The sequence below is a fragment of the Cynoglossus semilaevis genome, chromosome 18 (genome assembly GCF_000523025.1).
Source record: "Cynoglossus semilaevis isolate Cse_v1.0 chromosome 18, Cse_v1.0, whole genome shotgun sequence".
Classification (NCBI taxonomy): domain Eukaryota; kingdom Metazoa; phylum Chordata; class Actinopteri; order Pleuronectiformes; family Cynoglossidae; genus Cynoglossus; species Cynoglossus semilaevis.
The window spans coordinates 12,297,788-12,321,395 of NC_024324.1; the positions used below are offsets into that span (position 1 = coordinate 12,297,788).

The window sequence follows — 23,608 nt, forward strand, 5'->3', positions numbered from 1 at the left end:
TGAACCAGACTAAACTCCTCAGTGATAATGAAAAGATAACTCGTCCACACAGACACAAACAAAGTCGGTATGTTCTCCTTCCACATATAGTACAACCTTTTTTAGGACACAAGATAAAGTTCACATTTACACTTTATATGTTTAACAGGATACACTTCCTGTTTAGGGAACATAAAAAATGTTTATGACCACTTACCCATAGTTCCTCTTCCTCTGCCTCTTCCCCTGCGTCCCCGCTCTGCACCTTTCCCCATGACTCCAGCCTTTCCGCCATCCAGGCCGTTCTCCTGACCGCGAACTTTAGTCAGAAAGAGGATGTTTTATTGTTACAATCTGTGTTAGCACACGAAACAACAGAGAGCCTGTTAATCTATTTAGAACATAAATGACTATGACTTACACTCTCTCCCCCTGCTGGCACCACGACCCTTACGTTGAATTCCACCCCGACGACGTGCAGCATCCTTCTCTCCTCCACCTTTCTCCCGGTTCTCTTTTCCTTCCTCTCCGGTCTCTGCTTGGCTCGTCTCCTTCTGGCCGGACACACCTTTTTTCTTGCCCACCATTTCCCAAGAGTCCTAGGGAAACACAGAAATGTTGAAATTGTTGAGTTCCATGTCTATTTGTTTATTATCAATTCAAATGGCATTTTGTCGACTCAAAGTTAATAAGAATGTTCAAGGTTTATTTACTATATTGAGACTACAACTATGTTATATTTTAGTCAGGTCCAAAACAAAATCAAAACAGTCAAAACAAATCAGTTTGTACTCACGGTGTCTGGGCTACCCTCCAGCAACACATTAATGGCTCTGTTCAAATCCCCGTTGCTGTCGTGCAGTGCAATCATGGACTCATCCTGGTCTTTGCCTGTGATGTCAATGAGCTGCAAAAATAAGACACAATAGATGTGAACACCAGTGGTAAATATTGATATTTTCAGGCTTGTAAAGAACATTTTAAAACAATGAGAGGATAAGAAAGTACCTGAAATTGAAAATTCGATGTTTAGTTACAGAGCACACAATAGTGCTAACAATCATAGCATAGTAATAACAATCCTTGGGATTTGAGTTGCTTGGTTACAGGACAGCTTGACATTAGTATTACCAGAAATGATCGTCTGGTATAATAACGTCATGATTGAACTTTAGTGAAACACTGAAGTTAACAGACTTTAACAAAATATATGATATATCTAACATATCTATCTATATCTAAAACATTACTGATATTTTTGAAAATATGCAAACATAAGTAAAAGTACAGTTGCAAAGCATTAAAGAACAAACGTGCAACATGTACAAACATCAAAAGAGCAAGAACAGTTTTACTAAGAGCTAAGTGGTGATGGATAAGGAAAATAAGAAACCATAGATCTCACCTGTTTGACCTTCTCTTCAAAGTCTGCATCATTGTGGTCTGAAATCATCTGTGCGAGTCGAATCTGCTCTGCAGTAGCCTGTAACCAAGAGCCCTTACATCAGCCAACCAATAAAAGTATTGTTGCCGAGAAGGGAAGAAGTAAAAACAACTGATAGTAGCCTTTTGCCCACTTGTTTGCCTGTGATATCTACTTTACCTCACAACATTTGCTTTACTCCTTTTCCAGGCTCCATTAGAATTGTTTAAATATATAAAAAAAATATCTGTGTCCCAGTGAAACACAAATTATATACAAGACGATACATTCAAGGATACTATTTCTTTCTAATAGTGTTGAGCAGGGTCGAGCCTGACAAGGTAAAGTGAAACTGAAGTTAGTGTTGATGGGATTTTTGTTCACAGCGTCTTGTCTTATATTGTGGTCAAAAAGAACCAATCAGGAAGTAAATGAGGGCAAGTCCATACATCACATTTAATGTCACATATTTTGGTTTGTTCAGTTAAGGCTGAAAATTAGGCCTGCAACATTGTCAAACTTTCCTTATTGGAAATCTTCAGCTTTGCAGTAAGGTGCAGCAGGCCTGTCTGTGTGTTGTTGTGGTGAATTCTGTGAAGCCATGCTGGGTCAGTAATCTAGAAACAAGACCCTTGTATCTAGTTGTTGGGCAATATGTTGTCAGCCCATGTGAGTGATAGCTCCCTTTTTAATTTAGATGCTAAAGCAGAACAAGTCTGTACTTCACTTGACATGACTAATACAGAATAACACAACCTACAATGCTATGGACAATGATTGGCTGTATAGACTAAATTGACTCAAAAAAAAGTTGTACGGACCATTTTAAATTTGTAGGCAGTAATATCTGCAAAGAGCAGTAACATTTGACAACACTTTGCTGCTATCTGATCCTTGAGAAAAGCAGTGTGAATTCGACAAGTGCAAATATGGTACCTGAGGCCTCTGCTTGTGCTGTGTCTGGTTCTGTGTCTGGCCCTGTGTCTGCTCCCAGCTGCCCCGGGCTCTGTTCCCGCCCATGGATGTCATCATTTACAGTATATACAAATAACAGTATTTACAAAGGAATAAGACCTGTGGAGAAGGGGGGGAAAGGACATTTGAAGACATGTGGCTGTGGCCTATTTTTGTCATTCAACACACTCCTGGTTCACTCCATTTCCTCAAACTGCCCTGAGTCAGACAGAGGGTTATATGCAATTCACATCATGTCCTACTGAACTTACTCTACAACAACAAAAAAAGTCTGTTTTGAATGCTTTAGCACCTTTTTCCTGGGCATTTGAGCTAAGTATTGTAACAAATTTGGACAGTCAGGGCTGGTGCAGTGAGACTGATGACATCACCATGGAGCAAAAGTCACATTTAAACCAAAATTGTGTTTTATCTGTTAGAACTGGACTATTCTGATCATGCTGGTAGTGCAGTTGCAGGCACTCATCATACCCAGCCACGACAGCTGTAATAACCAATCAGTCTGACGTGCATTTTTTAATATAGCCATATCATGTCAGATTAAAAACTACACCGTATTTGAACTGTGAACAACAAATGTAGAATTTGTTTTTACGATAATGACTCTCATAGAGGTGCATTTATTCCTGATCAGTCCCCAGATCGTAATGTCCTAAGTATGAAAGGCAGAGTTGGGAAAGTTAATCTCCCTGTTTGGTTGCTATGTTTTGCATCTTCATTATTTTGGCTTTCAACACAATTTTGGGGTTTATGATTTCCGTATAGTCTGAGGTTAGATAGTTAATTACACAGGTGACAATCCCCAACTGATTACAACCTGACATTCTGAAATGATCAATGGCTGGTTATCCAGATTCCTATCAAGGTTGATGACATATGTGTTGACACACGAGTTAAGAGGAATGATAATAGCTCATGGGCACAAGAAATAAGTAAATTTCAAAATGACATATTTTTGATAGAGACTGTTCTCATGTATTGGCAACATCCACATACAAGATAATTGGGTTCAGTAAAAGGTGGCAGTTGCTGTAGTAAAGCAAACAAGCTGCCACCTTAATAAAAAAGCAGTTAACTACCATACCTTAGGTTGACTACCTACATTCCCCACGTAGAAATATAAGAGCAGACGTAAGCACCCATACAGATGAGGACATTATGACAGACTTCCTGTGGCCCACTAAAAAAACTGAGGGGATTCTGTTTTTCTTAGTTTCTTCACGAAGTTCAGGAAATACGCTAATGGATATTTGGGCTATTATATACGGTGAAGACATAAGGCAAGGCGTCTGTGGAAAACGAAACGTTAACAAAGGATGCATGCAGTATCTAGGGCAACGACTCAGGGTAAATTCGCTACAGTGCCACGGTACACTGGGTGTTGGTGCATACTCCCCTCTACAGTGCATAACATTGGCTAATTTATTTACCTACCCGAGCATTATGCAACACCTACTGTGTTCAAAACAATTTACAGGCATTACTTATTGAATCGATAAATAAATAAAACTACACATGATACGGCCATGATAAGTCAATCTGCTACATATTTTTAGCCCTGCTATTGACAGCTATTTCTAAATCTCACATACATTACGTAAAAAGCTCTACTGCTGGCCCAGAAATAACCCTAAAGACCGGGCCTCGCCAAAGATAAACTAATTGAACTAGCTAGCCACATGGCGAAAACGCTAGCCAAATGGCTAATGCCAGAGAAGATGGTGAAAAACTACCAAGAGTTGGCGTTTTCCGCGTATCCGCTGTCTAACAGGCTTCACCTCATGGCGACTGCGGAGCTAACTTTAACACAGGCTAGCTCAGCTAGCCGGCTAACACGCTAACTAAGACGCGACAACCGGCTAAGATGCTAGCGTCAATAAGTGAATAAACGAAACGGCAACTAGCAAGTAGAAACAGCGCGACTGTGTACAATTATTTGATGCATAACAGAACATTGTAAGTGTCATCAATATTCGACTGCCATCGAAAGACTGACGTGCTAACTCTCTAAACTGAACGTCGTTTACAGCTAACATCTAGCCAGCAACGCAGGCTAACATGATAGCGGTGTTCACGAAAAGGCAAACATTTACCCAACACTTTGACCCAGTTTTGTTTTCAAATGACACTTTTGCTCGGCGAAGTATTAACAGACGGCAACGACGCCAACAAGACCCCTGGGCCTACATAGATAGAGACAAAAACAGAGATACTGACCAGAAAAAGCCCCGGCTCAATTTTAGGACACAGCGAGACAACCGACACACAAGTGGTCTCAATGTCGAGCCGTAGGATTTATTCGGATTCTGGACAGATTGTTATATTTCTAAGCACAGCGTTATCACATCCACGCTGAATATAAATAAAAAAGTGAGAGCCGACTCCTCCACATGCACAACAAACGACAGACTATGAATTTACCTGTTTCTTTTCCCCACTCTGACACCACGGAGAGCTGCGTCACGTGGTTTTACACGGCGTTTCGAGGAAACCGTAGCCACTACATGTGACCACACACTGACATACGTAGATTTATGTTATTCACCAATAACACGCCTGATCTTTAATACTCCGAAGAATGGTGGCATTTGTAATATAAAACAACAGAATAAGAATAATACTATACAAACAACTTTAGGTTTGATATTTACTGGGTATCTCGTCGATATAGAAAAAGCAGAAGCATCACATATTAATACATAGTACAGAATAAAAATATGGGGAAAAAGAAATACAAGTGTTTGTTAATTGTGATGGGTTGGTGTGTATAAATCTATGTTATATTGCCGACAGAGACTGAGATATTGGGGTGTAGATGATAAATTAGTATGAAATAGTTACTGTCAGTTATCTTGGCTTCAAAGGAGGTCATACTACGGATGTTACTTCAAAGGAAGTGCTCTCACAAACAAAACAGACACAACCATAGTAAGTCTCCAATCCCAGTCGGGGCAGTTTATATCCAATGTACATAAAACACGACTGGGCTTGTCTTTACACAGTTATTACGGTAAATGACAGCGTCAATTGCCCTATGTGCCGTAAATCGAGTCGAGTGTCGTCCTCCCTGCGCACAGTTTTGTGTGCGAGCAGTGTTATTTTAAACGTAACTGTGTAACTAACGTAAAACTTCAATTCAGCATTAGTTTCTTTTATTTTATAACAAAAAGGGAAAACTGCTGCACGATGATTAATATTTTTTCGTCTCCATTCCAGAGGTTGTTTTATATGAATTGGTCAACCGACGGTTAGCTTATGCTAATGCTACAAGGCGTTAGTTTGGTTTTCTGAACGAGCTGATCTTCCTGTATATAAAGTGTACACGCAATGACAGGTAACATAGGCGACTCGTCGCCTTTATCCGGAGTTAATGTAGTTTTGGTTATGGCCTATGGCAGCTTGGTAAGTATTGTAATAAACAATGCAGTTTCAGTTGCTTTTAAAAGATCATTTAGTAATTCCGACTTCTAGACTGTGAGCTGATGTTATTTATTTTGCACGTGTGCAGGTGTTTGTGTTGTTATTTATCTTCGTTAAAAGGCAAATCATGCGTTTTGCAATGAGATCCCGTCGAGGACCACATGCACCAATCGGACACAATGCACCAAAGGTAAAATAAATTATTTTTGTAGTCAAGCCTGGAATATTCTGTTCCTTAGTTGGATGGGTTTTCTCTAATGCCATAGGGTAGATCCTTATACCTACTCGAAATTTATTCGTAGCTCAGTCTGCTTTCTTCACCCTAATTTCACCTCATATCTGTGCTGCACCACCCATATGTACATTTCTGCCACTCCGGGTGTGTAAGGTGCTATTTGAAAGTGCTGTTATTTTAAAAGTGAAGAGCAGAACACAGCTGCAATCTGTGACTTTTCTATTTGATTGAATTCACAGGGTTTGAGGGAGGACATTGACCTGAGACTCTCCAAAGTTCAAGATATCTGTTTTGAACCCCGTCTTCTGTCAGAAGAAGATGACAGGCTGAAGCAGGGATTACAGATCAGTCAGTGGCTTCTTATAGTTGACATGTTATTTAAATCTCTAATTGCTTTGTCTTTGTTATACTTCAACATTGACCTGTTTGTTTTTCAAAGGTTGCTACAACTACCTGTACAGAATGAAAGCCCTGGATGCCATCCGTGACTCAGGTGAAATGTTGTTCGATGCATAAACTAAATTAGTAAATGTTGCGGTTTCATTATGAACTTTTCTTGACATCACAGAGCCCATTTGTTTTTACAATTCTTATTATATAATTATACTGTATATTATATTATTATTAAATTGTAATTGTAAATTGTGTACTTATACAATAGTTATTTTACAACAAGTACAATTTCCTTATTGTCAACCATTCCTGTCCTTTCCTGTTTGAATGCCAGGAATTCCTCTGCAGGAGATTAGCTGCAGTCCCAACGCCTTCACAGGACGCAGCTTCAGGAACTGGCTCCTAGAATTGCGCAACTCTCACTCCCTGATCAAAAGCAGCCACAGTGTGCTCATTGATCGCCTGCTGGAGGGCTATGACATAGCTCGCCATGGAACTGGGGTGGGTGTAACTTTTCGTTGTCTCTGAAATCATTCACATACCTAAAAAGGATCAGTGATCTGGACTAATACATTGTAGTAAATTTGTTAATTATAAAATAATAACTCTTGAGTTAAAAAACAATTGACTACATTGTGTCTTTGCTACAAACTAGGTTGTTTGTTCTATGTTATTGTGTCATTTCTTACGACCTTCTGCTGATTTCCCTTGGACACTGTGTTTCAGATGTTTGGAGAGGCAGAGTTTCTTGAATACCAGCAGGCTCTCAGTGAACTGGTTGACGTGTAAGTTTCTGTCCAGACTTGAAATTGTTGAAATTTCTGAAGCCAGTGAATCCACCACTGCCGTCAAACTGAGGGTCAGGCTGTGATGCATGATTTACATGTTACTGTTGAGGCCATTACGTCAACATGTTACAGCCTCAACAGAAATAAATACTTAGTTAAGTTATCCAGAACCAATTGGCTTCAGTGTACTTGCCTGCAGCCATTCACGTTATTTTTCTTCCTCTTTCATCTTTTTAGTGTTAAGGCCTATTCCAGCAGCACTAGTCTGGACCAGCAGCACCAGTCTGCAGCCAAGGATCTGACTGGCTCTCCTGTTCGCAGCACTCCCTCCACCATCCAGGTCACTTACCTGCCCTCTACTGGCCAGCGCAGCAAGAGGCCCAAACACTTTCTGGAGCTTAAAAGTTTCAAGGACAACTATAACACACTGGAGAGCACGCTGTGAAATATTTCCGCATGGACTGACAGGCACATGTTGTTGGTTTTGGGCTGTAAGAATGTTGTAAAACATAACAGTACACACAGAGAGGGAATGCAAAAGATTTTGGACAGGGCTGTAAAGGTTCAGACTAATGTAAACAGTAATAAGATGTTTTGGTATGATCCTACCTTTTTATTTAGATGATGCACATGTGTGCAGGTTAAACCAAAGCTGTTTTGTTGTGGACCTGATTTTAATTATGATTGTAGCCTTTTAGGGCCTTCAGTGTTTTTATTTTTGTATAAATGGCAAAATATTGACAAAATCTCTTGTTTTTATTTTTGTATAAATGGCAAAAAATTGACAAAATCTCTTCCTTTTTTCAATTGTAAATACATATCCTCGTCTTTTGTTTTGATCTGTGTTTGTAGATATGTAAGATATTTGTATGAACAATTCTAATTTATTTTATTGATACTTTTTGATTTTTATATTTATGTGAAGCTGTGCAGTTTGTGATTTGTGAATAAAAAATAATTCTACCACCACACTCCATAGTGTTCTCAATATACCCACTAGGTGGCGGCACTATATCAGCTCAGACAGAACCGGATAAACCAGACGTCTTATTTATTTAAATAAACATTGACAACAACTACATCTACAAAACATACGGTCTGAACTACAGGTTTGCTTTTCCACAAGGTTCACAGTGTAAGAGTGAGTTGATTTACAGAAATGTCATTCTCTACTGAAGAGGGTAAAAAATCAACAGCATCCATATCAACTGTCAAGGCGTCAGTTAACAAATAATATTTTTGGTGTTAGAAACTGCACAGACAACAAAGATACATATTAAAATAATCTAACCACGATTCTACACACACCTTTGTTTTAATACGTTTTTTAGGTAAATAAAAGTCAATTCAAATGCATCCAATGAAAAATGTAACAGCGTCTTCAGGAATAGTTCCCCAGTCACAAAGTTGATCTTTAATCATTTGTTTGTCCCTCACTATGACCTAATCCTGTAGTGTAATGTCTGTTGGCAGAGTCTACTGAACCTCAAGCCATACACTTACCTCAATTAATAAAAATTCCTAAATCATAGCCAGTTCTACAGAGATGAAATAGTTAAGCAGTTTGATGTTCATATGGAAATTGGATCTATCCATTTACTGTTAGCCAAACTTGTATAAGAAATGTTTAAATATACATGGATTTCAGTCAGAACATGGCTGCAGGCTCTGTTATGGGTTGAGGCTGCATTTCAATTATATTTACACATTTTCTATATACATTTTCATGAATTTCACAAGAGCAACCAAAATCCATTTGTTCAATTCACTGTCGTAACTTCTCGGTAAAACATAAAACCCACAGAGAAACTCAGGACTAAAACCCACTGCTGTAAATCACAGAAAACGGCTCGTCTGCTCATTGGCAACATGTTGCAAAGCCACTAGGAATTTGACCCTCAACCCTGAACACTGTGGTCAAAGGAGCTGTACAGAACATGCACGTGGACCAGAGACTTTAACAATAATAACTCCTAACTCCAGTGCTGACCCGTTCATGCTGTGCTGTTAGAACCACCTGTAGATTACAGAGCCATTATGGGATGTGGGAACCTGTGACTATGAGATAAGAACAACAACATACTCTATATTAATGTGGAGTAAATGAGTGTCATGGTTTTATCAGTAATTTTCTCCGCCTCCTGATTTGACGTCTCTGTTCCTTCACCTGATTAGATCCTGTTTGACACTGAATATAAACTGTTGGCAAAATAATGAGTCTTATTAACACAAGCCCACTTAAATACCTGCACATTTTTACAGAGAGAAAGGGGATTATATATATATATGTATATTTACATCTTTTCATTATTGATCAATTCAACGGTTGGCACCACATTCAGGACTTGATCTCGATGACCTTGATAAATGGCAGGGCCTTGTTGGTTGGTGATGTTGGCATGAGTTGTTTACTACACACCAGAGGGCAAAAATCATGAAGTTATTCATTTATATGATTAATATAAAGATGTGGTATCATTACAGATGATCATAGGAAAAGGTTTGTCACCTGTAAACGATCTCTGGCTTGTTCCCAGTGGATGTCACAGGTGGAGGATTCTGCCCAGACAGGAAGTATTCCATGTGGTCGTGCATCTCCTTGTTCTACAAAGAGAAAATGGAACAATGGAGCCAGTCAAAACTGTTATGTGCTGATAGCTTAATGCTATCGAATATGCTAAAACTCTGTTTCTAACAGCTGTTTGTTAAATCAAAAGCACAAGACAAGTGCTAATAAAAGATTATATAAAAGACTTCACCAAAGTCAGCAAGTTGTAACAACTACAGTAAATACAGTACTGCAGTACAGTAAACAAATGTAAATGTTAAGAAAGTCCAACTGTCGACATTTAGCAGGTGACAGTGGAGATGAGAAGGGCAGGAGACAGTACATAATGGTTTCTGACCTCTGCTTCCAGAAAGGCCACCTTCTCCTCCAGGTCTCCAATGACACGATCCCTCTCCTGGATGACGGTCCTGGAATTCTGCAGCTGTGACAACAAACAAAAGACGAAAACACAAGCTGTGGACAACGTTTGACACAGAACAAACACAGGTCCTGACACGCTATCACTTATTCCTGACGCAGGTATTTTCTTTTCACCACAATTCTACAGTACTTCCTCAAATCAATACACTCATGTGTCCAGTACCTACGGATGTCATTTGCACTTCAAAAGCATCCTGTGTGTTTCTGAGCAATGGAGATCTGTTCAGCATGGTGTGTGTGTGTGTGTGTGTGTACCATCAGCACAGATACCTGTTCGATCATGTGGCGGACTTTCCTCTGCTGGCTCTTTAACATGTCGTCAAGGTGATGGATCTTCTCCTTCAGGGAGGCCACCTCCTTCTCCAACTTCTCACACCTTCAAACAACAACATTTTAATGAAGATAGAAACTCCACAGAATCATCAACTGTGACGGTTAAATCCATTACACCTATGAAACTACTGTTGGTCTAGAAGAAGAGTTTATCTTTTACTTGGAAAATGTGGGTTTTCACCAGTTACGCCCTTTGTTAATCTATCATCAGAGATAAGATGAGAGGTGGGTGGAAATGACTGTATTTTTATCTGTTGGGAGATACAAGTTATAAAAAGTACTGTTTTATTAACAGTACTTTTTTTCAGCCAAATTTCACCTTTGTTCTTTCTCCTCTCCTCCCTCCCTGTTTGCCCTCAGCTGCAGCAGCTCTGCTTCTCCTTCGGCCATCTTGTCTCTGAGGACACTGCTCTCGAGCTCCATGCCACCCAGCAGCCTTTGCAGCTCCTCCACCTGCAGACACTTCTCCTCCGACTGATCCTCTGCTCGCTGCAGCCGCTCCGACTGCTCCACCAGACGAGTGTGATACTCGTCGTTTTCCTTCTGGAAGTGACAGAGCTGTTTTAGTTACGACAGACATAAAGTAAAAGTCTGGGTCATCAACATGTTTTCATAGGTTTGGGCTGGATCTGTGACAGTTCTTGGAACACTAGAACATATTCTTGTCTCTTTGGTCAACATTAAAGTTAGCCAAGATTAGACCAGAGTCAGTGAGGTCTAGCAAAACATCTAATCTAATATCTACTTCTATCTAATAAAACTAAAAACCTGAACCTCACTGTTCCCAAAGTTATTTTTAGGTTTACGGTATTGTTTCTTGTTTTATTACTGTTGTACTTCTGTAACTATCAATATGATATTCTCATGCTCTCTGTTGTTTGTTTTAACAACCAACAACAGATGAGTCCATGATACAACCTGAAATCTTCCAGCCTGTGTCTGATGTGACAGATTAATCTGGTGCCAAGTACAGACTGAGACAGAGGAGGATGGAAAGATGAAATGTAGAGATGAGACCCAGACATAATGGAGATGATTAAAGGAAGTGATGAGCAGCAGCAGCAGAGGTCAATGACTCATATCTGCAGGAAATGGTCTCATGTTGCTCGTCTACTGAGTCAGACCTGCAGCCTCTCTCTCTCCTCCTGGTGCCTCTTCTCCATCTCCTTCAGCTGAGCGTACAGACGCTTGGTCAGCTCCCTCAGCTTAACCGTCTCCTCTCGATTATCCGCAACCTGAGAGGGAGGGTACACGGACGTCAACATGCTCAATCAGTCTTCATTTGGAAAACCACACATGAACGCTAAAGGGCAAGCTAAGAGCTAAGAGGCAAACAGGACCATTAGCTGCGTGTTCACAAAGACAGTTTGGTCAAGTCTGAGCCAACAAAAGCATTAAAGGTCTGCAGAGGAACGTCTTGTTAAACTGAGCAGAGATAACCTTTGACCTCTGGGCTCTGGTTTTAAGTGTTAAAGCACTTTTGCCTCCCAGACAAATGATACATGTCTGAGATTATTTCCAAGAAGACAACAGCGTAACCTGATACTAGTTTGCCCACATGTGACAGAACAGCAGATCTGTGTGTATGAAGAGAAGAACACCAAGCAAACCCGTACCTCCTATTCTGGCTTTCTCCCTAGAGGATAATGGTGTAATGTTACAGGAGATGCTGTGGTCAGACTACAACAGTACATGGGACACATGATACTGTTTGCATGTGTGTGTTTCTATGTGAGTTGGTGAAATGTAGGCTTCAAAAAGCCCTGCTCTTGATGAAACAATATAACTGTACAGAACACCAGTGTCATTGGAGTTTTTCTGAATTAATGAAATTGTTTTCCTCTTTGTTTTAAAACTGATGAAGGGACTTCAGTCATGGTTAAACTAGGTGGAATTGTGATTTGCTTACATCAGCGTTTGACTCAGAGAAAACAGAGTTGCCATTGGAGGAAGCTGGTTGGTTGCTGGTTATGTTGACTCTGAAGCCATTGGCTGGATACTGAAGAAGAAAGCAGCCAAAGGTTAGTGCAGTTAACAATGCGTTTGCACTTATATCGCACATGAGAAAACAAACTAACTTTCAGCTGTTACTTGGTTAAAGTCGTATTTTTAGCCCATGTTTGTGGAGTTGTGTCTTTGACTAAGCTTTAATTCAATTATATAATATAGCTATATTTAGTGAGTTCTACTGTTAGAAAAAAAGCTTAAAATATTTAAGGACTTGGTTTCTTCATCATAATACCAAACACAGTGATCACAATAACACAGCATTGACTCTGAGGATTTGTACCTTGTTGTTACTATTCTGTCTGGCTGCCATCTGCTCTCTCAGAGTCTTCAGACAGTACCTGACCTGAGGACAACAACACATCATGTATTAAAAAACAACAACACTATCTATGAGCACTTCACAGCCTGACACTGAATCCTAACACATTAACAAATGCTGTTGCCAGAGTTGAAGCTGTTCAGTCACATATTTACCTCCTGGATCTGTGGGACCTCGTCCGTCAGCATCCTGACACTGTGTTCTCTCTGGACAGGGTTTGAGGTAAACCTGGGTCATCATAACAAAAATAGTTTCAATAAGCACAGAGGACTGACTGGATACAAACAACATCCACACAGACAGCTGCAGGAAAAAAAAAAAAACTCCATTACCTTAATGACTCTTTTCCAGCGTCGGCCTGATGGTGTCAGCCGTTTCTTCCTGCTCTTCTGGTTTTTGTGTCAGCGTGGCTGCTATGCTGCTCTCCTTCTTTCAGCAGAAACATTCAGTTAATCTCCCAGTTTGAACTGTTTTTGTTCATTTCAAGAAACAAAGTGATAGAAATAGTTTTCCTCTTTGTTTTGTACCTTGTTGTTTATCCTCTGAGGTCTAAATCCTGATGCTGCCAGAGTGACTCTACGCTGCCTGCACTGGAGCTAGAATGAAAGATGAGAGGATAAGAGAAGCCGATGACTCAATAGAACAGAAGGAGGATTAGGAGACAAGCCACCAATGAAGACAAAGAAAAACTCAATTGAAGTCACCAATGAAAAGGAGGGTGGAGCAGGGAAAGACCATGAGGGCAACTTCTTCTTTTTTTTTTCTTTTTTTTTTTTTCCACACTGAGGTTCCTCTGTGGATGCCTCACTTACTTGTTGCAGCCTGGCAACTACCACAGAATGAAAAAGAATTTCCACAGAAACCTCACGGGGAACAACATCTGGTGATTATAATCAAATGTCACAGAAAACAAACCAGTCCATTCCAGTGAAGACCAAACATACCAACACTGCAGACACTCGTGACTTCTGACTAACTCTTAATCCAACTTCCTCACCCTGGAAACAACACCACCACCAATTCAATATCTACATTAACACGCTTAGTTAACAACATATGTTCAACACAGTACAGTACGGTACAGTACGATTTGGTCAGATACGATATTAAACAGCAGCTAATGTGTCACAGTGAGATTTATGACAGTATTTCACTCTTTGATCAGTTCAGTTCAGTTTCATGGTCACGAAAGGTCCTAAATAATTCACATTTAAGCCAGGGGTAAAATAAAGGGCAATTTTCTCCAGGTAGAGTCCAGAGTTTGGACATGCCTATTCTCAGGAAGACCATTTGGCCCGTGGCTGCTTTTGCCGTGTGGAATGTGGGTTGAGATGGTTTGGACGTGTGTTGAGAAGAGATACTGCCTGGAGGATGAGGAGAAGAAGGTTCAAGGATGTGGTGACAGGGGGTAACAGCAGAGGAGGCAGTGAACAGGATGAGATGGAGGCAGATGATTCGCTGTGGTGACCTCTGAAGGGAAGAAGAATGTTGTGGCTCCGTGTAAATGACTAGGACAACCATTTTGGACTACAACTGTAAACTGAACACATCAACGCACACGTAACGCCACAACAACAACAAAATCTAAATACTGAAAAATGTCTGTGGACTCACCTGAACCCACTGTCAGTTTGACATCACAGTCAGAGGTAATCTCCATAAAGAAAACACTGTGGACTACTGTGACACACCCAGAATGGAAATACATATACAATACAAACCACTGATGTTGACTTTTCTCTGAGTGGGTAAAGAAAACACATCATTTCACAAATCCATGCTAAATGCAACATGTACAGGTGAGTTATGTAACAGTGTATTTTTATCTCACCAACCTCAAATACACTTAATCCACCAGTCATCACTATAGGCCGTCGTGTATGTATGTATGCACCACTTCCCCTGAAGGTGCAGTACATCTGTGTCAACATGCCTTAGCTCTTCAACACAAAAACAATCATTTTTATTATCGCTCAGTATTTGAGGGGGACTCTATGCTGTGTGGGCGGCGGCCACAAGAAAATCAGTTAAAGATGTGTTTGGCTCACACACCTTGCTTCACCTCCCACACTTAAACGTCAGCCAGTGAAATGCAAAATCATTTTCTTTCTAAGTAATTTAGTCACACCCTGTTGTTCCCACAGCACGTGTTCACCTGAAAAATGATTAACGTCAGTTCATATGCCTTTAATTGCTCTGTGTGAGAAAGACACTGGTGGTTACAGTGTAATAAGTCATGACACATTCTCTTCATACCACAGTCTGTTGTCAGTGTGAGGTGTGAAGATGGTGCCCTGATGGTAACGTCAGCACTCACAGTGATGGATGTGTTTATACCACGTTTTGGCTGAGGGCAAAAAATACAACATAAACAAACATAACTTAAATAATTATAACCACATTTACATGACACAGAGACACTGCTGGAGTGTGTGTCTCACAGCTACTGTAGTCATTAAATGTAGGATTAGTTTGTGGGTTTGATGGTAATTAGTCAACCCACACATTTGAGTTGGAAATGATTTTAGTAGAAGTAACCTGCAGGGTGTGCTATAAACAACTATTATTTGGGAACCTACATTTTTAATCTGGAAATCTTTACCAACTTTCTTTAAAACTATTTTGAATTTCTCAGCTATTGGGCAAAACTATTTTGAATTTCTCAGCTATTGGGGTGAAAAGCCTGGTCCCCCCAAAGGCAACATTTTAATTTCAAAGAATATTTGAAATTAAGATTAGGACTGAGGACTTCATTAAAGTTAATGAATTTCTTCAGGAACATGTGGAACCACGTGTTCTTCCCAACGCCTGAAACCATTTCTGACAGTGAGTCAATGCAAAGTACACACTCTGATGTGTGTGTCTGTCAGAAAACACATGTACATGTTAATGGATTCAAACTGTTCTAACATGTATGTGAACATGCCAACTATAACTCATACCCAGAAAAGTACAAAAGTGTTCATCTACTGAGAGGGAACGCCGTACGAAGGCAGTTTCTCTGCTCCAAAAGTCAAAGACAGAAAAGGATCCTCCGTCCTGACTCTATGACGCTCTGTCAGTATAATTACACTGTCCTGAAACCATCAGAGCTGAGGCAGAGACACTGAGGCCTGGATCTCACTCTGTGGTCTGAGGGAGTGTCAGATCCAGGTCTGCAGTTGCTCCCTTTTTTTGTAGGCCGTGGTACAGACACGCCCTGGGTGGTGCACACTCAACACAAAGACACAATGTTCTCCACCTTAACACATGCCATTTTTCTGTCCTCCTTTTCAAAGGTTTGAATGCGACTCTGCTGCAGAGCTTTGAAAAGGTCAGACTGACTCCAGACCACCAATCTGCAGTCATTTAAAAATACCATCAACTGTAAACAAGTATATGAATGTTTTGACAGATGAACGTCGGCCAAGTCTGTTCTCTGCCAAATGCCTTTAAGGGCCTATCTCCTTTTTTGGAAAACTATTTGACACAATTATTAACACATGGGAATTCAAAATGTGGTCGAATGTAAAGGTAATATTTCTGATAGATGCTGCAAACATCAGGTTGGCGCTAACTTCAGAAAAACCACCACTCGGCAACAACAGGAGCAAATAATCTGAGGAAAAAAACAACTCAACAAATGGTTATGGAACAAAGGAAGACTGATCACCAGCCAATGCCATGAAATGTGATTATCATGTGTCATCATAAGCCAAACCGCTTGTACCTTCACTTGTACCAAGGTGAGTTTAAACATGAAGGTCCCTGTAAAAACCTGGGGTACAGAACTCATTTAGGGTCACATGAATAAAAACTGGGTCAATTTAAAAAAGAAAATTTGTGCTGTTCGCACTATGGTGGTACAGAACTCATTTAGGGTCACATGAATAAAAACTGGGTCAATTTAAAAAAGAAAATTTGTGCTGTTCGCACTATGGTACAAAATTCAGATTTGGGGGAAAAAAATGTAATTTGCGCTTACGTAAAGCTTTGGTACAGAACTCATTTAGGGTCACATGACTTACGTAAAGTAAACAGATATCAGTGAAGCAGAGTAACTTCATCCTGTTCTTTACTGTAAATCCATCTGCACAGACAAGTGCTAACATATACTTTCCTGTTGTTTATACGTACATTAAAGTATCGGCTTTTACATGTTGAAAGTATTCACTGGATCATTTCTCCCTCCAATGTTGGAAAAAGAAAACTGGTCAAAACTTATGACATTCTCGTCTCTACAGCTTCAGGAACAAACAGAGTTCACAACCAAAACCCAGTAGAATCCGCAGGTTTTAATTAATCTAATGGTTTTTGTGATAAGCAGCAGTAATAAATCAACTTCATTTATAAAATGTGAGGCATCTATTGATTGATATCTAAATGCCTTGAAGGAATTCATCCATTTTTAATGAGTGACTTATCAGTGAACCAGATCAAAGGACAAACATGACGTTAATTCCTAATTAAACACCAAAGCTTTCATAACAGAGGACAGAGCCAACTTTTAGTAGAACAAATGACGTGACTCCACCAGCACCTACTAGTCAGAGCAATAACCAATGAACAAGGTTTATATTCAATGAAATCCTAACACAAACTGTCCTCATCTTTGTCACGTAGGTCATTCAATTAAACAAATTTATTTAGCACCAGGTAAGTGTTGTGCAATCAAAGAGAAAGTTGACAAAACGGTGGAAGAAATAGACACCAAACCCAGGTAAATATTATCTAGAAGATAACCCTGACCTGAGTAGTTGTTCTAAAGGTTAGCCAAGTCAAGATAACAAACCAACAACCCCCCCCAAAAAACAAATAACAAGTAATACACCAGAAATTCTTATAAATAATAGCACAACAGTAACTAAATATGAGCCTAAATGTAGATATAAGTATGGCTAAAATAAATTGACCAATAATTCTACAATATTTCCCTCTAAAGTAAAGCTATGCTGACAATTAGACAGAATATAACATCATTTATCCAGAACCAGAATATTTTTTAAACAATCTATTAAAAGAGACACTCTAGGACTACACTGAGTAATCTTTGTCTGACTGTCAAAGATTTTAGTGTTTTATTCATTTGCGTGCTAAGTATTTTCTCGCAGGTGCTGTGTGTTCTCCACATCAAACGCCAGAATAAACAAAATTCTCATGAGTCAGTGTCATGTGCAAACAAAAAAGGTTCCAAGGAATGTTTTTATTAAACATTACCTACGTATGGTCGGAGCAGTTGTCACAGAACAAGTGACTTGTTATGTTGTTATATAATAAAGAACTGCAAAAATAAGCCAGTGACAGTCATGCAAGTAAACAAAAGTGTTTATCTTTTCTACTCGTCACATATTTAGTACAGCAACGAGCCCAGGGGTGGGAGTCTGGTTTCTGTCTGGTCCTGTCATAGGATCAGAACACAGAGCAGCGCTGCTCAGTCGCAGTGTTTATTTAACACTGACACCTGCTTACAGCTTCTGATACTGCAGTACAGTTAGGGTCAGGGGCTGTAGGAAGTACAGACGTGTACTAAATGACCTGCTGCATTCTTCCATCTGGAACAATGTAAAGTGGTCTGTGGTGAAGAGCATCACTGAGTCCAGATTGGACAGTGACCTCATTCACACACACCTCTGTGTGTGTGTGTGTGTGTGTGTAACAAGAGCCTCCTCACACACTGAATGGCTTCTATCTCCCCTTTGACTGATGGACTGATGAGAAGAACTACTGGGAATTATTGCCCACAACATCCAGAGAGATCTCTCTGTAAGACTGGAATCATCAAACACACGATGTTTTTGGACGAGCTGAAAAAGCTGGTGAACTGATGCTGCCACAGTCACTTCAACCTTCAGAGTACACACAGCCAGTGGGGATGTAATTACCTGCTCTACTGAAAGGTAAAGGAACAAAGTTTCCCATGATTCAACTCCACAGACTCCACAGACAGTCATTCACCCCGTCCTTTAAGACAGCAGAGAGTCTGTTGGTCTGCCCCTCGTACCAGCAGACTTCACAGCCAAGTGTGTAATCCATCCATCTCCAGCCGCAGTCAAAACAAAGTACTTCTATAGCTGAGCAACACCAACACGCTCATCAGGAACCATGAGAAAAGTCTCCTTTTCCTCATCTTTTCCTTGCAGATGAACACTACACTGAGTCACCATTACAAACACATCTGAATCGTGTTTCCAGTGATGCTCACTGGTCTTCAGTTTCCAGTGAAGAAAACAAAAATCACATTGAATTATATGCTGTCAATCCCTACAGAAAAAGAAGACTGTGAGAAATATGTCTTCAATGAAATTTGACAAAATAAAGTCCATTAAAGGGACTCTGAAGAGTGATGTGGCAACAACAAAATCAATGTGTGATTCTGAAATCAACCGAAACCCATTACGAAAAAAACAGACCACAAATATTCTCTGACAAGCCACAGCAAACCAGTCAATGTCGGACCAGATGATTCAGCATGAAGTCATACGAAAAAATGAAACAAAACACAAACACTTCATACCCAGAAGAAGACAGGACAGAAACCAAAAGTACCATCGTGAATGTCAGCCTACGAACCCACACAGACACCCAGAACTCTACATGTTAACAATTACACTCTCGTCTACCTGCGCAGAAGAGGCTGGTGTTGATGCAGCTGAGATCCAGACCGTCTGTACCAGAGTGACTAAGTGTTTGCGTGAGAAACCACGTCTGTCTTACTTTACATGTTTGGGCGAGGCTTCACCAGACGCCCAGCCCTTTCTCCCTCACAGTCAGAGCTGCAGCACCAGCTACAGTGGGCACTGAGCTGTTACTGTAGCTTCATCTGCCACACTGCAGGGCCACACACACACACAAACATACACAAACACACAATGGAAAGATCTGGGCTGTTTACACTACACCATGTTTGTTCATGGAGAAATCCAGTCCATCAGAGTCTGGCAGTCAAATATTCACCTCAGTCTCAGTCATTCCAAATATAAATGAACTTTTAATCTTTAATGTGGGGGAGAACAGTGGCGACTGTGTGACCAGTGTAACAGACTCATTCTTCTAAAGTAAATCACTGACCACAGGTCACACCACAGGCAGCCTTGATGTCTACATTTAGAGACTGATATCAAACTCTGGACGACGTGTGACCAGCAGATAACCCAGTGGAATGAACAGGGGCCTCATTTATCTGGCACACGGTGACAGTGGAAGGTAGCAGCGCTGTGAGGAATGTGCCTGCTGCTTATGTAAGAGCGGCTAATGAAGCATCTTTATATAACAGTGATTGTAGTGTAAAGGACACAAAAGAAAAGACAGACGGACGGAATAATCAGAAGAACGACAACTAATGTCAAACTGCAGTTCCTCGAAAACTTTAGGTAAACAATGTAACCCTTGAAAAGGGTAAAAATTTGCTACAAATGTGGGAAAAATTCTAAATATTAGTTGAAATATAGAATAATAACAGAACAAGTGATAAACATTTTTGTAAATATGTTAGCAAAGCAAATATCAAACCAAAACTCAAATTTAAAAAATATGCATAACATTGAACAAAGAAAAGTATTTATATATGTGTTTTGAGGCCATTATTCAATTATATTTCATTAATTCTGTACAATTATTTTTCATTTCAGCTCATTGATTAAATTGATTTACCACTGTGTACCACTGCTCAGTTGAGTAAATGAAATGACAAATATCGACAACAAATAAACCTTTTTTTCCCCAATCTTTCCGACACTCTCCGTGCTGACATGTGATTACTGTAAACATGACATTTAACTCTTTAACGTCACAGTGTCATGATATTGTACACATCTGACCCAGCTTAGCTATGTTGATTATATCCTTCACAGTAACGTTCTGGTCTTTTTTATATCATCAGTCAATGATAATTTGTCAAGATCAGGAGGAAACTCCTGAGTGAATGTGAGGATTTACACAGGTTTTCCTTGTGACAACACTGGTCTGAGCAGAACAAAGAGAAGGAAGTTGAAGAGGTCGGACGTATAATAACAAGACCAAGTGAACTTTTCCATCTCAAAACAGTGATAAAATTCACATCATAAAGTGAAATCAAGGTTAAGGTTGTTTCGTAAAAAAACAGACATAACATACAAATGAAAATGAATAAAGGGAAAACCCTTGTCGTTTTCATTCTTGTCAAAAACCAAAAATTCAAATAGACGAAATTGACGTCAAAGATCTCACACAGAGTTTTATTTAGACGTCTTTTGTTGTCAGCTGTACTGCCCTCAGCTTCACTTCTACAATAGAAGACAAAGTTGAGCTCTGCAGACAGTCTGAGCTCGGCATCAAAGTATCAAAAGACTTCACATTACAGCCTAATACAGACGCTGGTGAATCAAACCCCAGATGACATTCAACAAAACCACCTGATCTCATTTAATTGTTTGTTGCAGCTTCTCAAATCTGTTGTCAAAAAGAAAAGAAGGCTTTTGTACTACCTTTCACCTATGTGTCTGGACATGTCACCAATGTACACCTCACTTCCTGCCAGCTGTCAGCATTAAAAAAAAGGATTTATTCATTAAAAAAAAGATTTATTCATTCATGCTGCCGCTCATGCTGCTGTTGTAACATGATTTTAGACAAGCGTTACCTTAAACCAATGACTTTGACTATTTCATAACAATCACTGCTGTAAGATCTGTGTCTGTCTTAGATAAACATCACACTCAATGCAACACTTTTATCTGAGTGTCTGTCTTAGATAAACATCGCACTCAATGCAAAACAATAATCATAATAGTTTTGACATTTTTTGAACATGTTTTTGAACGTACATAGAGAAGGTTTTTGGCTTGTAGACTGTACATTGAATCTACCATCTGGCATTTACAATGAAGACGTACCTGTAGCAGTAGATAGTCTTAGTGAACCACAACCAACAGGGGGCGACACCGCTGTCGAAAAATTAACTTGATCCCTGAAAACGGTTAAAGAAATGACAAAACTAGTTACTAGGTATTGTTTTATAGAATAAATAGTACATTATGCGAGTTATTGGAAAAGCATTGGAGCCTAGTTGTGATTTAAAATATATATAAATAAAAAAGTTAAAGATACGTGTATTACATTATATAGAATGATCATATCATACAGAAAAATAAATAAAAAAAATATCACACCTTTTTAAATGTTTTTAAGTTAATTAACAATGCCTTACGTGTACAAATATAAACTCGTACACATCCACACACGTGTTCGAATGTAAAAATAACCGTTAGTCACTCACTGTGGCAGCTGTGTCACAACGCTGAAAGTATGGATTTAATATTTGACACAGATTCTTTAAAACGTTAAACTTATTTTCCTTTAAGTAAAAAACAAACACAAACTATGTTTAATCATTACTCACGATGGTTTCCTTGTCCTTTTCTTCTATTCCAACCGACCGCGCCAATCGTCTTCTTCGACGTACATACGTACACACAAACAAAATACAATTACAACAGCGATATTTATTTTAACTAAAAAACAAAATACAATTACAACAGCGATATATATATTATTTTAACTAAGACACCTATTAACAGACCGTGTTTCGTCTGTTTTAGCTGCTATCAGACTATCGGACTAAAACTATTTTTAAAATGTGTGGAGCTCCGAGAGCAGAGGAGTGACGTGAAGTAACGACACCTGAACGCATCTCCGTTTTCCCTCCTCTTTGGCAAAACTAATCGAACCCTGCACCTCCTCCTCCGTCGGCCCCACTTTACCGAGCAATTAATCTGTAACTATTAAATAATGTATATGAAAGAATATGTTGTTTTATTTCTTCTTTTATTCAACAAATGATCGTTTTGCTAGAGAATAACCTGTTGCAAAGCTTTTTTTAAACTTACCCTAACAAAAGGACAGCATTTTTTAAAAATATAGTCAGAAATTATTACAAAAATCGATAAAATTTTCGGTTAGAATATCAAAGAACAAGGTTTTTTGGCTTCAGTAAACCTGTTCAAGTACCTGATTGGCCCCAGGTCTGATTTGGTACATTAATTAATTCATTTCACACAGTTGTGGTTCACACCCTTAATTTATTTTTCCATTTTGTTATCAGTGAAGCTATTTAGTCTTCCACACCAACAAACGTGTGGTAACAGAGCACAAATCCCAAAAACCTTTCGGTCACATTATCTTGAAGCAATAACTTTAGAATAACTAATGAAAGACATAATTCATTGTTGTAGAAATAACTTTAGAATAACTAATGAAAGACAGAATTCATTGTTGTCATGCATTTGGGGAAAAAGTGTGAAAAGGCTGCAAAAAAAAATCATTTGGGGAAAAAGTGTGAAAAGGCTGTGAAAAAAGTGTGAAGACTGTTAATGGTGCAAAAAATCTAAATAATGCAGAAAAGAATGGCATTGATATCTAAACTGAACCACATCTTGATGTTATTATTGTCACTTGTTTCCAGATCCTTAATGAGGACAACGGGGTGGGATGACATTTTTGCATCATCACTGTAATTCAGAAGTGAAGCATGAACACTGATCTGTGTTGATGAAAAGGCTACTGCTCACTTTCTCACACACTCCCTGACGCTGACACTGTTCACGCAGCACATTTCAAATAGGAAAGTGAAGAACAGGTCCATCAATAAAAGCCCAGATCTAATGAGACACCTGGAAATGAGTGAGCGGCGAAAGAAAATACAGACTCGTGACGGCCTACATCAGAACAGTGAAAGTAAACAAAATGTTCTCCTGACTGTGGGAAAAAGACAAGGTTAGCTGAGGAGAGA

At 39.4% G+C, this 23,608-nt stretch overlaps 3 protein-coding genes across 19 annotated transcripts in view; 1 reads left to right on the forward strand and 2 right to left on the reverse strand.

Moving 5' to 3' along the window:
• Positions 1-4,922, reverse strand: part of ubap2l (ubiquitin associated protein 2-like) — an 18,743-nt gene extending 13,821 nt beyond the window's left edge. For 11 of the 12 annotated variants that reach the window (XM_017041052.2, XM_008331895.3, XM_017041051.2 and 8 more), the window contains exons 1-6: positions 4,799-4,922; positions 2,339-2,476; positions 1,385-1,462; positions 776-886; positions 401-578; positions 197-298 (exon numbers count right to left, since the gene is read on the reverse strand). In XM_017041052.2, the coding sequence (XP_016896541.1) occupies positions 197-298; positions 401-578; positions 776-886; positions 1,385-1,462; positions 2,339-2,434 (565 nt within the window). In that variant the 5' untranslated portion in view covers positions 2,435-2,476; positions 4,799-4,922. The other variant, XM_008331890.3, reaches the window with a different exon arrangement.
• A 287-nt stretch (positions 4,923-5,209) lies between these two features.
• LOC103394537 (uncharacterized protein C1orf43 homolog) lies at positions 5,210-7,929 on the forward strand. The gene is made up of 7 exons (XM_025064900.1): positions 5,210-5,779; positions 5,886-5,987; positions 6,272-6,380; positions 6,472-6,525; positions 6,760-6,926; positions 7,152-7,210; positions 7,451-7,929. The coding sequence occupies exons 1-7, from the start codon at positions 5,705-5,707 to the stop codon at positions 7,656-7,658; spliced, it is 774 nt and encodes a 257-aa protein (XP_024920668.1). The 5' UTR covers positions 5,210-5,704; the 3' UTR covers positions 7,659-7,929.
• Positions 7,930-8,003: 74 nt separating this feature from the next.
• Positions 8,004-22,334, reverse strand: LOC103394535 (tuftelin-like). 6 transcript variants are annotated; one of them, XM_025064897.1, is made up of 13 exons: positions 22,220-22,334; positions 21,714-21,787; positions 13,392-13,460; positions 13,197-13,290; positions 13,020-13,092; positions 12,826-12,888; positions 12,445-12,534; positions 11,660-11,770; positions 10,855-11,078; positions 10,473-10,578; positions 10,120-10,203; positions 9,723-9,817; positions 8,004-9,624 (listed from the first exon to the last, which is right to left on the reverse strand). In XM_025064897.1, exons 5-13 carry the CDS (start codon positions 13,050-13,052, stop codon positions 9,552-9,554), a joined length of 879 nt encoding a protein of 292 aa, XP_024920665.1. In that variant the 5' UTR covers positions 13,053-13,092; positions 13,197-13,290; positions 13,392-13,460; positions 21,714-21,787; positions 22,220-22,334; the 3' UTR covers positions 8,004-9,551. The 6 variants fall into 6 exon arrangements, with proteins under 6 accessions (XP_024920665.1, XP_024920664.1, XP_016896546.1 ...); XM_025064896.1 differs by having other exon boundaries at positions 13,197-13,293; XM_017041057.2 differs by lacking the exons at positions 21,714-21,787; positions 22,220-22,334 and adding an exon at positions 19,464-20,234 and having other exon boundaries at positions 8,004-9,412; positions 9,512-9,624; positions 13,197-13,293.
• Between the last annotated feature and the right edge of the window lie 1,274 nt (positions 22,335-23,608).